The following is a 17,500-nucleotide window of genomic DNA, read 5'->3' as shown; positions in this document are numbered from 1 at the left end:
TTTTTATTATTATGTATTTGTTTTTCTTACATTATTCCCTGTATTATTACCTACAGCCAGGAAATAACTTTTGGACATTAGATCGGCGGTCAGTCGCCAGAAATCGAGCAGAAATTCCACTTCCTGACCTGGATCCTTTGTTTGAACTTCTAGAGTTGAAAAACAACCTCCAGGCCACCAGACTGTTAAATAGCAGTGGTGGGAAAAGTTCCCGATTGTTATATTTGAGTAAAAGTATAAGTACCTTAATAGAAAATGACTCAAGTAAAAGTGAAAGTTACCCAGTAAAATACTACTTGAGTAAAAATCTAAAAGTATTTGGTTTTAAATATACTTAAGTATCAAAAGTATAAATAAATTCTAATTCCTTATATTAAGCAAACCAGACGGCACACACTCCAACACTCAGACATCATTTACAGATAGCCAGGGGAACACTCCAACACTCAGATATCATTACAGATAGACAGGGGCACACTCCAACACTCAGACATCATTTACAGATAGCCAGGGGAACACTCAAACACTCCGACATCATTACAGATAGCCAGGGGAACACTCCAACACTCAGACATCATTACAGATAGCCAGGGGAACACTCCAACACTCAGACATCATTTACAGATAGCCAGGGGAACACTCCAACACTCAGACATCATTACAGATAGCCAGAGGAACACTCCAACACTCAGACATCATTACAGATAGCCAGGGGAACACTCCAACACTCAGACATCATTACAGATAGCCAGGGGAACACTCCAACACTCAGATATCATTACAGATATCATTTACAGATAGCCAGGGGAACACTCCAACACTCAGACATCATTACAGATAGACAGGGGAACACTCCAACACTCAGATATCATTACAGATAGCCAGGGGAACACTCCAACACTCAGATATCATTACAGATATCATTTACAGATAGCCAGGGGAACACTCCAACACTCAGACATCATTACAGATAGCCAGGGGAACACTCCAACACTCAGATATCATTACAGATAGCCAGGGGAACACTCCAACACTCAGATATCATTACAGATAGCCAGGGGAACACTCCAACACTCAGATATCATTACAGATAGCCAGGGGAATACTCCAACACTCAGATATCATTACAGATATTCAGGGGAATACTCCAACACTCAGACATCATTACAGATAGCCAGGGGAACACTCCAACACTCAGATATCATTACAGATAGCTAGGGGAACACTCCAACACTCAGATATCATTACAGATAGCCAGGGGAACACTCCAACACTCAGATATCATTACAGATAGCCAGGGGAACACTCCAACACTCAGACATCATTACAGATAGCCAGGGGAACACTCCAACACTCAGATATCATTACAGATAGCCAGGGGAACACTCCAACACTCAGATATCATTACAGATAGCCAGGGGAACACTCCAACACTCAGACATCATTACAGATAGCCAGGGGAACACTCCAACACTCAGACATCATTACAGATAGCCAGGGGAACACTCCCAACACTCAGATATCATTACAGATAGCCAGGGGAACACTCCAACACTCAGATATCATTACAGATAGCCAGGGGAACACTCCAACACTCAGATATCATTACAGATAGCCAGGGGAATACTCCAACACTCAGATATCATTACAGATATCCAAGGGAATACTCCAACACTCAGACATCATTACAGATAGCCAGGGGAACACTCCAACACTCAGATATCATTACAGATAGCTAGGGGAACACTCCAACACTCAGATATCATTACAGATAGCCAGGGGAACACTCCAACACTCAGATATCATTACAGATAGCCAGGGGAACACTCCAACACTCAGACATCATTACAGATAGCCAGGGGAACACTCCAACACTCAGATATCATTACAGATAGCCAGGGGAACACTCCAACACTCAGATATCATTACAGATAGCCAGGGGAACACTCCAACACTCAGATATCATTACAGATAGCTAGGGGAACACTCCAACACTCAGATATCATTACAGATAGCCAGGGTAACACTCCAACACTCAGATATCATTACAGATAGCTAGGGGAACACTCCAACACTCAAATATCATTACAGATAGCCAGGGGAACACTCCAACACTCAGACATCATTACAGATAGCCAGGGGAACACTCCAACACTCAGATATCATTACAGATAGCCAGGGGAATACTCCAACACTCAGATATCATTACAGATATCCAGGGGAATACTCCAACACTCAGACATCATTACAGATAGCCAGGGGAACACTCCAACACTCAGATATCATTACAGATAGCCAGGGGAATACTCCAACACTCAGATATCATTACAGATATCCAGGGGAATACTCCAACACTCAGACATCATTACAGATAGCCAGGGGAACACTCCAACACTCAGATATCATTACAGATAGCTAGGGGAACACTCCAACACTCAGATATCATTACAGATAGCCAGGGGAACACTCCAACACTCAGATATCATTACAGATAGCCAGGGGAACACTCCAACACTCAGACATCATTACAGATAGCCAGGGGAACACTCCAACACTCAGATATCATTACAGATAGCCAGGGGAACACTCCAACACTCAGATATCATTACAGATAGCCAGGGGAACACTCCAACACTCAGACATCATTACAGATAGCCAGGGGAACACTCCAACACTCAGACATCATTACAGATAGCCAGGGGAACACTCCCAACACTCAGATATCATTACAGATAGCCAGGGGAACACTCCAACACTCAGATATCATTACAGATAGCCAGGGGAACACTCCAACACTCAGATATCATTACAGATAGCCAGGGGAATACTCCAACACTCAGATATCATTACAGATATCCAAGGGAATACTCCAACACTCAGACATCATTACAGATAGCCAGGGGAACACTCCAACACTCAGATATCATTACAGATAGCTAGGGGAACACTCCAACACTCAGATATCATTACAGATAGCCAGGGGAACACTCCAACACTCAGATATCATTACAGATAGCCAGGGGAACACTCCAACACTCAGACATCATTACAGATAGCCAGGGGAACACTCCAACACTCAGATATCATTACAGATAGCCAGGGGAACACTCCAACACTCAGATATCATTACAGATAGCCAGGGGAACACTCCAACACTCAGATATCATTACAGATAGCTAGGGGAACACTCCAACACTCAGATATCATTACAGATAGCCAGGGTAACACTCCAACACTCAGATATCATTACAGATAGCTAGGGGAACACTCCAACACTCAAATATCATTACAGATAGCCAGGGGAACACTCCAACACTCAGACATCATTACAGATAGCCAGGGGAACACTCCAACACTCAGATATCATTACAGATAGCCAGGGGAATACTCCAACACTCAGATATCATTACAGATATCCAGGGGAATACTCCAACACTCAGACATCATTACAGATAGCCAGGGGATCACTCCAACACTCAGATATCATTACAGATAGCTAGGGGAACACTCCAACACTCAGATATCATTACAGATAGCCAGGGGAACACTCCAACACTCAGATATCATTACAGATAGCTAGGGGAACACTCCAACACTCAGATATCATTACAGATAGCCAGGGGAACACTCCAACACTCAGACATCATTACAGATAGCTAGGGGAACACTCCAACACTCAGACATCATTTACAGATAGCTAGGGGAACACTCCAACACTCAGACATCATTTACAGATAGCCAGGGGAACACTCCAACACTCAGATATCATTACAGATAGCCAGGGGAACACTCCAACACTCAGACATCATTACAGATAGCCAGGGGAACACTCCAACACTCAGACATCATTTACAGATAGCTAGGGGAACACTCCAACACTCAGATATCATTACAGATAGCCAGGGGAACACTCCAACACTCAGACATCATTACAGATAGCCAGGGGAACACTCCAACACTCAGATATCATTACAGATAGCCAGGGGAACACTCCAACACTCAGATATCATTACAGATAGCCAGGGGAACACTCCAACACTCAGATATCATTACAGATAGCCAGGGGAACACTCCAACACTCAGACATCATTACAGATAGCCAGGGGAACACTCCAACACTCAGACATCATTACAGATAGCCAGGGGAACACTCCAACACTCAGACATCATTACAGATAGCCAGGGGAACACTCCAACACTCAGATATTATTACAGATATCCAGGGGAACACTCCAACACTCAGACATCATTTACAGATAGCCAGGGGAACACTCCAACACCCAGACATCATTACAGATAGCCAGGGGAACACTCCAACACTCAGACATCATTACAGATAGCCAGGGGAACACTCCAACACTCAGACATCATTTACAGATAGCCAGGGGAACACTCCAACACTCAGACATCATTACAGATAGCCAGGGCAACACTCCAACACTCAGATATCATTACAGATATCCAGGGGAACACTCCAACACTCAGACATCATTTACAGATAGCCAGGGGAACACTCAGACATCATTTACAGACAGCCAGGGGAACACTCCAACACTCAGACATCATTTACAGATAGCCAGGGGAACACTCCAACACTCAGACATCATTACAGATAGCCAGGGGAACACTCCAACACTCAGATATCATTACAGATAGCCAGGGGAACACTCCAACACTCAGACATCATTACAGATAGCCAGGGGAACACTCCAACACTCAGACATCATTACAGATAGCCAGGGGAACACTCCCAACACTCAGACATCATTTACAGATAGCCAGGGGAACACTCAGACATCATTTACAGACAGCCAGGGGAACACTCCAACACTCAGACATCATTTGCCCTTGTTGCTATACATCACACTGTCCTTACTTTATATAAATCCTTTCTCTCTCTCTCTCTCTCTCTCTCTCTCTCTCTCTCTCTCTTTCTCTCTATTTCTCTCTCTTTCTCTCTATTTCTCTCTCTCTTTATCTTTCTCTTTCTCTCTTTCTCTCTATTTCTCTCTCTCTCTTTCTCTTTCTTTCTCTTTCTCTCACTCCTTTAACTGAAGGGGGGGTCGGGGAGACCGCATGGGTCGCTATGGCAACAACAGCTCCTCCGACCACGACTACCGAGACATGGATTACCGGGGCTACGGATCGGAAGAGGCGGAGCTGGGGACAGGATATGACCTCAGAGCCGGTGCCGGCCGCAGCGACAAAGCCGACCAACCGGCGGGCGTCCGGGAGTTCACGACACCGGCCCGTTTCCACGACCAACGGCCAGGGTTCCGTCAGAGGGGTGGTCGGGGCGGTAAAGGGTTCCCATCGCCCTGCGCCCCTCGATCCCTGGTCTTACCCCTGCCAGAGGTAGCCCTGCCCAGGCTGCAGAGAGAGGAGAGAATGGGAGAGGCATCCAGGAGAGACTTTCAGAGCTTCAGGCCCAACTCAGAGGGTAGAGGAAGGGGGGGAGGAGGTAGAGGGGGAGGAAGAAGAGGAAGGGGAGAGAGGGGATACCCTGAGAACAATGCCTCTCACCTGGGGGAGAGAGAGGGAGACTGGGGGAGGATGGAAGGAGGTGCAAGGGGAGGTGTCACCCCTGCTGAACAGGAGGAGTACAGCACCCTGAGAGGAGGACCAGGGGAGGAGGACATGTTCCTCAGGGGGGGAGGACAAGGGAAGGAGGAGAGGTTCCTCAGAGGAGGAGGACCAGGGGAGGAGGAGAGGTTCCCCAGAGGAGGAGGACCAGGGGAGGAGAGGTTCCTCAGGGGAGGAGGACCAGGGAAGAGAAAGGTGGGATGATCCAGTCAGCTCATAGTTTAGGATACAAAACCATAAGCAGTAAGGCCCGAGGGGGTTTGTGGTATATGGCCAACATACCACGGCTAAGGGCTGTTCTTATGCACGACGCAACACGGAGTGCCTGGACACAGCCCTTAGCCGTGGTATATTGGCCATATACCACAAACCCCCTGAGGTGCCTTATTACTATTATAAACTGGTTACCAACGCAATTAGAGCTGTAAAAATACATGTTTTGTCATACCTGTGGTATACGGTCTGATATACCACGGCTGTCAGCCAATCAGCATTCAGGGCTCGAACCACCCAGTTTATAATATATAATAGACCTATAATAGATGTAAAACTAGAATAGGATATTTTTTAAAGTATTTTAATGGTAGTGGAAGAAGTAGTGATTGTAGTAGCTAGTAACATGTGACTGTCCATAGGGTTGATTGTAGTAGCTAGTAACATGTGACTGTCCATAGGGTTGATTGTAGTAGCTAGTAACATGTGACTGTCCATAGGGTTGATTGTAGTAGCTAGTAACATGTGACTGTCCATAGGGTTGATTGTAGTAGCTAGTAACATGTGACTGTCCATAGGGTTGATTGTAGTAGCTAGTAACATGTGACTCTCCATAGGGTTGATTGTAGTAGCTAGTAACATGTGACTGTCCATAGGGTTGATTGTAGTAGCTAGTGACATGTGACTGTCCATAGGGTTGATTGTAGTAGCTAGTAACATGTGACTGTCCATAGGGTTTCTCCGTGGGCTCTCCAGAGGATGACTGTGGTGGTGGTGGCAAGGGCCCGGGGCTGCTAGGGGAGGGGCTAGGGGCCGGTCCTGGGGGTTCAGACCCCCCCTCTTCAGTAGTAGAGGACCCAGAACAGAGAGAGCTGATGGAGTTCAGACCAGACCTTCTGGACCAGAACCAACGACCATCCAACATCATCATGTTACGCATGCTGCCACCCAACGCTACCGCCAACGAGGTGTGTGTGGTGTTGGAGGAGGGATGATGGGATGGGGGGGGGGGGGGGGGAGAGAGAGAGGGGGGGGAAGGGAGAGGAGGGAGGAGGAGGAGAAGAGGGAGGGGACGGGAAGGGAAAGGGAAGGGAGAGGGGGGGTGAGGAGGAAGGGAGAGGAGTGGAGGGGTTAGGGGGAGAGGAGGAGAAGAGCGGGAAGGAAAGGGAGAGGAGGGGGAGAGGCGAGGAGGGGGGAGAGGAGGAGAGGAGGGAGGGGAGAGGAGGAGAAGAGGGAGAGGGAGGGAAGGGAGAGGAGAAGAGGGAGGGGACGGGAAGGGAGAGGAGGGGAGAGGCGAGGAGGAGGGAGAGGAGGAGAGGAGGGAGGAGGAGGAGAAGAGGGGAAAGGGAGAGGACGATTGGCTGATCGCAACAACAGGGGAGATGGCTAACAACTGTGGGGGGGAGAGGAGGAGAGGAGTGGAGGGGTTAGGGGGAGAGGAGGAGAAGAGGGGGAGGGAAGGGAGAGGAGGGAGGAGGAGGAGAAGAGGGAGGGGACGGGAAGGGAAAGGGAAGGGAGAGGGGGGGTGAGGAGGAAGGGAGAGGAGTGGAGGGGTTAGGGGGAGAGGAGGAGAAGAGCGGGAAGGAAAGGGAGAGGAGGGGGAGAGGCGAGGTGGGGGGAGAGGAGGAGAGGGGAGAGGAGGAGAAGAGGGAGAGGGAGGGAAGGGAGAGGAGAAGAGGGAGGGGACGGGAAGGGAGAGGAGGGGAGAGGCGAGGAGGAGGGAGAGGAGGAGAGGAGGGAGGAGGAGGAGAAGAGGGGAAAGGGAGAGGACGATTGGCTGATCGCAACAACAAGGGAGATGGCTAACAACTGTGCATGTTCGCGCTCGTGGGGCAAATTCTGTGACGTACATGCCCTTATTTGGTGCTTGACGTCACAGATGGAAGTATTATTGGGGGGAGAAGGAGCTGCCACAAGACTCATCACAGGTAGCCGAAAGTCAGTCCTGAAAAGTGGAAATCCGAAGAGATGGCAGGCAGCAAGAGCCGGCTGGTGTCCCTGGCTGCAAGAAATCTAGAGGGAACAGCATGAAACAAAATGTTGCTGTTTGAAAGATAGAAAGCTGCAGAATAACAATTAAACCAGTAAATATGATGTAAACACTCCTACAGCCACTCTAAATAATAACAATTAAACCATATGATGTAAACACTCCTACAGCCACTCTAAATAATAACAATTAAACCATATGATGTAAACACTCCTACAGCCACTCTAAATAATAACAATTAAACCATATGATGTAAACACTCCTACAGCCACTCTAAATAATAACAATTAAACCATATGATGTAAACACTCCTACAGCCACTCTAAATAATAACAATTAAACCATATGATGTAAACACTCCTACAGCCACTCTAAATAATAACAATTAAACCATATGATGTAAACACTCCTACAGCCACTCTAAATAATAACAATTAAACCATATGATGTAAACACTCCTACAGCCACTCTAAATAATAACAATTAAACCAGTAAATATGATGTAAACACTCCTACAGCCACTCTAAATAATAACAATTAAACCATATGATGTAAACACTCCTACAGCCACTCTAAATAATAACAATTAAACCATATGATGTAAACACTCCTACAGCCACTCTAAATAATAACAATTAAACCATATGATGTAAACACTCCTACAGCCACTCTAAATAATAACAATTAAACCAGTAAATATGATGTAAACACTCCTACAGCCACTCTAAATAATAACAATTAAACCATATGATGTAAACACTCCTACAGCCACTCTAAATAATAACAATTAAACCAGTAAATATGATGTAAACACTCCTACAGCCACTCTAAATAATAACAATTAAACCATATGATGTAAACACTCCTACAGCCACTCTAAATAATAACAATTAAACCATATGATGTAAACACTCCTACAGCCACTCTAAATAATAACAATTAAACCAGTAAATATGATGTAAACACTCCTACAGCCACTCTAAATAATAACAATTAAACCAGTAAATATGATGTAAACACTCCTACAGCCACTCTAAATAATAACAATTAAACCAGTAAATATGATGTAAACACTCCTACAGCCACTCTAAATAATAACAATTAAACCAGTAAATATGATGTAAACACTCCTACAGCCACTCTAAATAATAACAATTAAACCAGTAAATATGATGTAAACACTCCTACAGCCACTCTAAATAATAACAATTAAACCAGTAAATATGATGTAAACACTCCTACAGCCACTCTAAATAATAACAATTAAACCATATGATGTAAACACTCCTACAGCCACTCTAAATAATAACAATTAAACCATATGATGTAAACACTCCTACAGCCACTCTAAATAATAACAATTAAACCATATGATGTAAACACTCCTACAGCCACTCTAAATAATAACAATTAAACCATATGATGTAAACACTCCTACAGCCACTCTAAATAATAACAATTAAACCAGTAAATATGATGTAAACACTCCTACAGCCACTCTAAATAATAACAATTAAACCATATGATGTAAACACTCCTACAGCCACTCTAAATAATAACAATTAAACCATATGATGTAAACACTCCTACAGCCACTCTAAATAATAACAATTAAACCATATGATGTAAACACTCCTACAGCCACTCTAAATAATAACAATTAAACCAGTAAATATGATGTAAACACTCCTACAGCCACTCTAAATAATAACAATTAAACCATATGATGTAAACACTCCTACAGCCACTCTAAATAATAACAATTAAACCAGTAAATATGATGTAAACACTCCTACAGCCACTCTAAATAATAACAATTAAACCATATGATGTAAACACTCCTACAGCCACTCTAAATAATAACAATTAAACCATATGATGTAAACACTCCTACAGCCACTCTAAATAATAACAATTAAACCAGTAAATATGATGTAAACACTCCTACAGCCACTCTAAATAATAACAATTAAACCAGTAAATATGATGTAAACACTCCTACAGCCACTCTAAATAATAACAATTAAACCAGTAAATATGATGTAAACACTCCTACAGCCACTCTAAATAATAACAATTAAACCAGTAAATATGATGTAAACACTCCTACAGCCACTCTAAATAATAACAATTAAACCAGTAAATATGATGTAAACACTCCTACAGCCACTCTAAATAATAACAATTAAACCAGTAAATATGATGTAAACACTCCTACAGCCACTCTAAATAATAACAATTAAACCAGTAAATATGATGTAAACACTCCTACAGCCACTCTAAATAATAACAATTAAACCAGTAAATATGATGTAAACACTCCTACAGCCACTCTAAATAATAACAATTAAACCATATGATGTAAACACTCCTACAGCCACTCTAAATAATAACAATTAAACCATATGATGTAAACAATCCTACAGCCACTCTAAATAATAACAATTAAACCAGTAAATATGATGTAAACACTCCTACAGCCACTCTAAATAATAACAATTAAACCAGTAAATATGATGTAAACACTCCTACAGCCACTCTAAATAATAACAATTAAACCATATGATGTAAACAATCCTACAGCCACTCTAAATAATAACAATTAAACCATATGATGTAAACACTCCTACAGCCACTCTAAATAATAACAATTAAACCATATGATGTAAACACTCCTACAGCCACTCTAAATAATAACAATAAAACCATATGATGTAAACACTCCTACAGCCACTCTAAATAATAACAATTAAACCAGTAAATATGATGTAAACACTCCTACAGCCACTCTAAATAATAACAATTAAACCAGTAAATATGATGTAAACAATCCTACAGCCACTCTAAATAATAACAATAAAAACAGTAAAATAACAATAACTAGACTATATACAGGGTATTACGGTACAGAGTCAATGTGGAGGCTATATACAGGGTATTACGGTACAGAGTCAATGTGGAGGCTATATACAGGGGGTACCGGTACAGAGTCAATGTGGAGGCTATATACAGGGGGTACCGGTACAGAGTCAATGTGGAGGCTATATACAGGGGGTACCGGTACAGAGTCAATGTGGAGGCTATATACAGGGGGTACCGGTACAGAGTCAATGTGGAGGCTATATACAGGGGGTACCGGTACAGAGTCAATGTGGAGGCTATATACAGGGGGTACCGGTACAGAGTCAATGTGGAGGCTATATACAGGGTATTACAGTACAGAGTCAATGTGGAGGCTATATACAGGGTATTACGGTACAGAGTCAATGTGGAGGCTATATACAGGGTATTACGGTACAGAGTCAATGTGGAGGCTATATACAGGGGGTACCGGTACAGAGACAATGTGGAGGCTATATACAGGGGGTACCGGTACAGAGTCAATGTGGAGGCTATATACAGGGGGTTGTTACAGAGTCAATGTGGAGGCTATATACAGGGGGTTGTTACAGAGTCAATGTGGAGGCTATATACAGGGGGTACTGGTACAGAGTCAATGTGGAGGCTATATACAGGGGGTACCGGTACAGAGACAATGTGGAGGCTATATACAGGGGGTACCGGTACAGAGTCAATGTGGAGGTTATATACAGGGTATTACGGTACAGAGTCAATGTGGAGGCTATATACAGGGGGTACCGGTACAGAGTCAATGTGGATTATATATACAGGGTATTACGGTACAGAGTCAATGTGGAGGCTATATACAGGGGGTACCGGTACAGAGTCAATGTGGAGGCTATATACAGGGGGTACCGGTACAGAGTCAATGTGGAGGCTATATACAGGGGGTACCGGTACAGAGTCAATGTGGAGACTATATACAGGGGGTACTGGTACAGAGTCAATGTGGAGGCTATATACAGGGGGTACCGGTACAGAGTCAATGTGGAGGCTATATACAGGGGGTACCGGTACAGAGTCAATGTGGAGGCTATATACAGGGGGTACCGGTACAGAGACAATGTGGAGGCTATATACAGGGGGTACCGGTACAGAGTCAATGTGGAGGCTATATACAGGGGGTACCGGTACAGAGTCAATGTGGAGGTTATATACAGGGTATTACGGTACAGAGTCAATGTGGAGGCTATATACAGGGGGTACCGGTACAGAGTCAATGTGGATTATATATACAGGGTATTACGGTACAGAGTCAATGTGGAGGCTATATACAGGGTATTACGGTACAGAGTCAATGTGGAGGCTATATACAGGGGGTACCGGTACAGAGTCAATGTGGAGGCTATATACAGGGGGTACCTGTACAGAGTCAATGTGGAGGCTATATACAGGGGGTACTGGTACAGAGTCAATGTGGAGGCTATATACAGGGGGTACCGGTACAGAGTCAATGTGGAGGCTATATACAGGGTGTTACGGTACAGAGTCAATGTGGAGGCTATATACAGGGTATTACGGTACAGAGTCAATGTGGAGGCTATATACAGGGGGTACCGGTACAGAGTCAATGTGGAGGCTATATACAGGGGGTACCGGTACAGAGTCAATGTGGAGGCTATATACAGGGGGTTGTTACAGAGTCAATGTGGAGGCTATATACAGGGGGTACTGGTACAGAGTCAATGTGGAGGCTATATACAGGGGGTACCGGTACAGAGACAATGTGGAGGCTATATACAGGGGGTACCGGTACAGAGTCAATGTGGAGGCTATATACAGGGGGTACCGGTACAGAGTCAATGTGGAGGCTATATACAGGGGGTTGTTACAGAGTCAATGTGGAGGCTATATACAGGGGGTACTGGTACAGAGTCAATGTGGAGGCTATATACAGGGGGTACCGGTACAGAGACAATGTGGAGGCTATATACAGGGGGTACCGGTACAGAGTCAATGTGGAGGCTATATATAGGGGGTTGTTACAGAGTCAATGTGGAGGCTATATACAGGGGGTACTGGTACAGAGTCAATGTGGAGGCTATATACAGGGGGTACCGGTACAGAGACAATGTGGAGGCTATATACAGGGGGTACCGGTACAGAGTCAATGTGGAGGCTATATACAGGGGGTACCGGTACAGAGTCAATGTGGAGGTTATATACAGGGTATTACGGTACAGAGTCAATGTGGAGGCTATATACAGGGGGTACCGGTACAGAGTCAATGTGGATTATATATACAGGGTATTACGGTACAGAGTCAATGTGGAGGCTATATACAGGGGGTACCGGTACAGAGTCAATGTGGAGGATATATACAGGGGGTACCGGTACAGAGTCAATGTGGAGGCTATATACAGGGGGTACCGGTACAGAGTCAATGTGGAGGCTATATACAGGGGGTACCGGTACAGAGTCAATGTGGAGGCTATATACAGGGGGTACCGGTACAGAGTCAATGTGGAGGCTATATACAGGGGGTACCGGTACAGAGACAATGTGGAGGCTATATACAGGGGGTACCGGTACAGAGTCAATGTGGAGGCTATATACAGGGGGTACCGGTACAGAGTCAATGTGGAGGCTATATACTGGGGGTTGTTACCGAGTCAGTGTGGAGGCTATATACAGGGGGTACCAGTACAGAGACAATGTGGAGGCTATATACAGGGGGTACCGGTACAGAGTCAATGTGGAGGCTATATACTGGGTGTTACGGTACAGAGTCAGTGTGGAGGCTATATACAGGGGGTACCGGTACAGAGTCAATGTGGAGGCTATATACAGGGTATTACGGTACAGAGTCAATTTGGAGGCTATATACAGGGTATTACAGTACAGAGTCAATGTGGAGGCTATATACAGGGTATTACGGTACAGAGTCAATGTGGAGGCTATATACAGGGTATTACAGTACAGAGTCAATGTGGAGGCTATATACAGGGGGTACCGGTACAGAGTCAGTGTGCTGGGGTACAGGTTAGAGGTAATTTGTACATGTAGGTGGGGGTGAAGTGACCATAGATAATAAACAGCCAGTAGCAGCAGTGTAAAACGAATGGAAGGGGGGTCAATGTAAATAGTCTGGTGGCCATCTGATTAATTGTTCAGCAGTTGAATGTCTTGGGGGTAGAAGCTGTTATGGAGCCTTCGGTACCGCTTGCTGTGAGGTAGCAGAGAGAACGGTCTGTGACTTGGGTGGCTGGAGTCAAACATGTCTATTTTAAAACAGACTAGCATAAAACATTAAATAAAATAATATTAAAACATTACCAATCACTGAAAATGACAAATTAACCAATGGATCATTTTCTGGTAAAAAAACAACATATGTTTTGAAGTAGGGGTGCAGCTGCCTTGTTTGCTCCATTACTCAGGCGTGTGTGTGTGTGTGTGTGTGTGTGTGTGTGTGTGTGTGTGTGTGTGTGTGTGTGCGTGCGTGCTTATGTGTGTGTGTGTGTGTGTGTAGATACGTACCCAGCTCCAGGACCAGGGGATTGATCCGACAGAGGTTCTGATTCGCCTGATGAGGAACAAGTCTTCAGGTGAGACTGATACTGAGACAGAGACTCTACCTCCAGACTAGACTACACCTCTCTCCCTCAGCTCTCTCTCTACCTCCCTACGTCTCTACCTCTCTCTCTCTCTCTCTCTCTCTCTCTCTCTCTCTCTCTCTCTCTCTCTCTCTCTCTACCTCTCTCTCTTCTCTACCTCTCTCTCTCCTCTACCTCTCTCTCTTCTCTACCTCTCTCTTCTCTACCTCTCTCTCTTCTCTACCTCCCTCTTCTCTACCTCTCTCTCTTCTCTACCTCTCTCTCTTCTCTACCTCTCTCTTCTATACCTCTCTTCTCTACCTCTCTCTCTCCCGCAGCTCTCTCTCTCTCTTCTCTCTCTCTCTCTTCTCTACCTCTCTTCTCTACCTCTCTCTCTCTCTCTTCTCTCTCTCTCTCTCTCTTCTCTCTCTCTCTCTCTCTTCTCTACCTCTCTCTTCTCTACCTCTCTTTCTCCCGCAGCTCTCTCTCTCTCTCTCTCTCTCTTCTCTACCTCTCTCTCTCTCTCTCTTCCCTATCTCTCTCTCTTCCCTCTCTCTCTTCCCCCTCTCTCTCTCTTCCCTCTCTCTCTTCCCTCTCTCTCTCTCTCTCTCTACCCTCTCCCTCTCTCTCTCTCTCTCTCTCTCTCTCTCTCTCTCTCTCTCTCTCTCTCTCTCTCTCTCTCTCTTTCTCCTGTTCCTTGCTCTCACTGGCTGACCACTTTTTATTCTCCATGCCTCTCTACTGGGTCTGTGAAAGACAGTGTGTGTGTGTGTGGGGAAGCTGTTCTCTGTGTGTAGAGTGAAAGTGTGGAGTGTATCTCAACTTGTCAGTTCACTGCTAGATATAAATACATCACTGATCTTCTCATAGAGGACCTGAAGTGGACGCTGTTTGTTTTCCTCTGCCTGTAGCGTCACTTTGAGATTAGAGACCTTACTCAAAGTGAAGAGTGGTTAGATCTATCTATCTCTTACTTTCTCTCTCTCCTTCTTTCTCTCTCATTGGAGCTAGCAGGACATTTGGGCTAGCAGGACATTGGGGCTAGCAGGACATTGGAGCTAGCAGGACATTGGAGCTAGCAGGACATTTGGGCTAGCAGGACATTGGGGCTAGCAGGACATTGGAGCTAGCAGGACATTTGGGCTAGCAGGACATTTGGGCTAGCAGGACATTTGGGCTAGCAGGACATTGGGGCTAGCAGGACATTTGAGCTAGCAGGACATTTGGGCTAGCAGGACATTTGGGCTAGCAGGACATTGGAGCTAGCAGGACATTGGAGCTAGCAGGACATTTGGGCTAGCAGGACATTGGGGCTAGCAGGACATTGGAGTTAGCAGGACATTGGGGCTAGCAGGACATTGGAGCTAGCAGGACATTTGGGCTAGCAGGACATTTGGGCTAGCAGGACATTGGGGCTATCAGGACATTGGAGCTAGCAGGACATTTGGGCTAGCAGGACATTTGGGCTAGCAGGACATTTGGGCTAGCAGGACATTGGAGCTAGCAGGACATTGGAGCTAGCAGGACATTTGGGCTAGCAGGACATTGGGGCTAGCAGGACATTGGAGCTAGCAGGACATTTGGGCTAGCAGGACATTTGGGCTAGCAGGACATTGGAGCTAGCAGGACATTGGGGCTAGCAGGACATTGGAGCTAGCAGGACATTTGGGCAAGCAGGACATTGGGGCTAGCAGGACATTGGAGCTAGCAGGACATTGGGGCTAGCAGGACATTGGAGCTAGCAGGACATTGGAGCTAGCAGGACATTGGGGCTAGCAGGACATTGGGGCTAGCAGGACATTGGGGCTAGCAGGACATTGGAGCTAGCAGGACATTGGGGCTAGTAGGACATTGGGGCTAGCAGGACATTGGAGCTAGCAGGACATTGGAGCTAGCAGGACATTGGGGCTAGCAGGACATTGGGGCTATCAGGACATTGGGGCTAGCAGGACATTGGGGCTAGCAGCTATAATCCTACCATTTATATCCCAGTGTTTCAGCTATAATCCTACCATTTATATCCCAGTGTAGCAGCTATAAACCTACAATTTATACCCCAGTGTATCAGCTATAAACCTACCATTTATACACCAGTGTAGCAGCTATAAACCTACCATTTATACCCCAGTGTATCAGCTATAAACCTACCATTTATACCCCAGTGTAGTAGCTATAAAACTACCATTTATACCCCAGTATAGCAGCTATAAACCTACCATTTATACCCCAGTGTAGCAGCTAAAAACCTACCATTTATATCCCAGTGTAGCTATAAACCTACCATTTATATCCCAGTGTAGCAGCTATAAACCTACCATTTATACCCCAGTGTAGCTATAAACCTACCATTTATACCCCAGTGTATCAGCTACAAACCTACCATTTATACCCCAGTGTAGCAGCCTCAAACCTACCATTTATACCCCAGTGTTGCAGCTATAAACCTACCATTTATACCCCAGTGTTGCAGCTACAAACCTACCATTTATACCCCAGTATAGCTATAAACCTACCATTTATACCCAGGTGTATCAGCTATAAACCTACCATTTATACCCCAGTGTAGCTATAAACCTACCATTTATACCCCAGTGTATCAGCTATAAACCTACCATTTATACCCCAGTATAGCTATAAACCTACCATTTATACCCCAGTGTATCAGCTATAAACCTACCATTTATACCCCAGTGTAGCTATAAACCTACCATTTATACCCCAGTGTAGCAGCTATAAACCTACCATTTATACCCAGGAGTATTAGCTACAAACCTACCATTTATACCCCAGTATAGGAGCTATAAACCTACCATTTATACCCAGGAGTATTATCTATAAACCTACCATTTATACCCGAGTATAGCAGCTATAAACCTACCATTTATTCTCCAGTGTAGCAGCTATAAACCTACCATTTATATCCCAGTGTAGCTATAAACCTACCATTTATACTCCAGTGTAGCAGCTACAAACCTGCCATTTCTACCCCAGTGTAGCTATAAACCTACCATTTCTACCCCAGTGTAGCAGCTACAAACCTACCATTTATACCCCAGTGTATCATCTATAAACCTACCATGTATACCCCAGTGTATCATCTATAAACCTACCATTTATACCCCAGTGTAGCAGCTACAAACCTACCATTTATACCCCAGTGTAGCAGCTATAAACATACCATGTATACCCCAGTGTATCATCTATAAACCTACCATTTATACCCCAGTGTAGCAGCTATAAACCTACCATTTAGACCCCAGTGTAGCTATTAACCTAC

The 17,500-nt window shown here is 44.8% G+C and overlaps 1 protein-coding gene across 3 annotated transcripts in view; it reads left to right on the top strand.

Annotated features, from left to right (window-relative positions):
- The window catches only part of LOC110532861 (RNA-binding protein 10), a 91,260-nt gene that overhangs the window by 20,914 nt on the left and 52,846 nt on the right, over positions 1 to 17,500 (top strand). For all 3 annotated transcript variants that reach the window (XM_036986980.2, XM_090185582.1, XM_090185583.1), the window contains exons 3-5: positions 5,058 to 5,778; positions 6,531 to 6,764; positions 14,160 to 14,235. In XM_036986980.2, the coding sequence (XP_036842875.2) occupies positions 5,058 to 5,778; positions 6,531 to 6,764; positions 14,160 to 14,235 (1,031 nt within the window). The remainder of the gene's footprint in view (positions 1 to 5,057; positions 5,779 to 6,530; positions 6,765 to 14,159; positions 14,236 to 17,500) is intronic.

Source organism: Oncorhynchus mykiss, chromosome 9, assembly GCF_057628025.1.
Source record: "Oncorhynchus mykiss isolate SJ-2025 chromosome 9, ASM5762802v1, whole genome shotgun sequence".
NCBI classification, from domain to species: domain Eukaryota; kingdom Metazoa; phylum Chordata; class Actinopteri; order Salmoniformes; family Salmonidae; genus Oncorhynchus; species Oncorhynchus mykiss.
The sequence above is the reverse complement of the archived record's forward strand: the minus strand, read 5'-3'. Positions and strand labels throughout refer to the sequence as shown.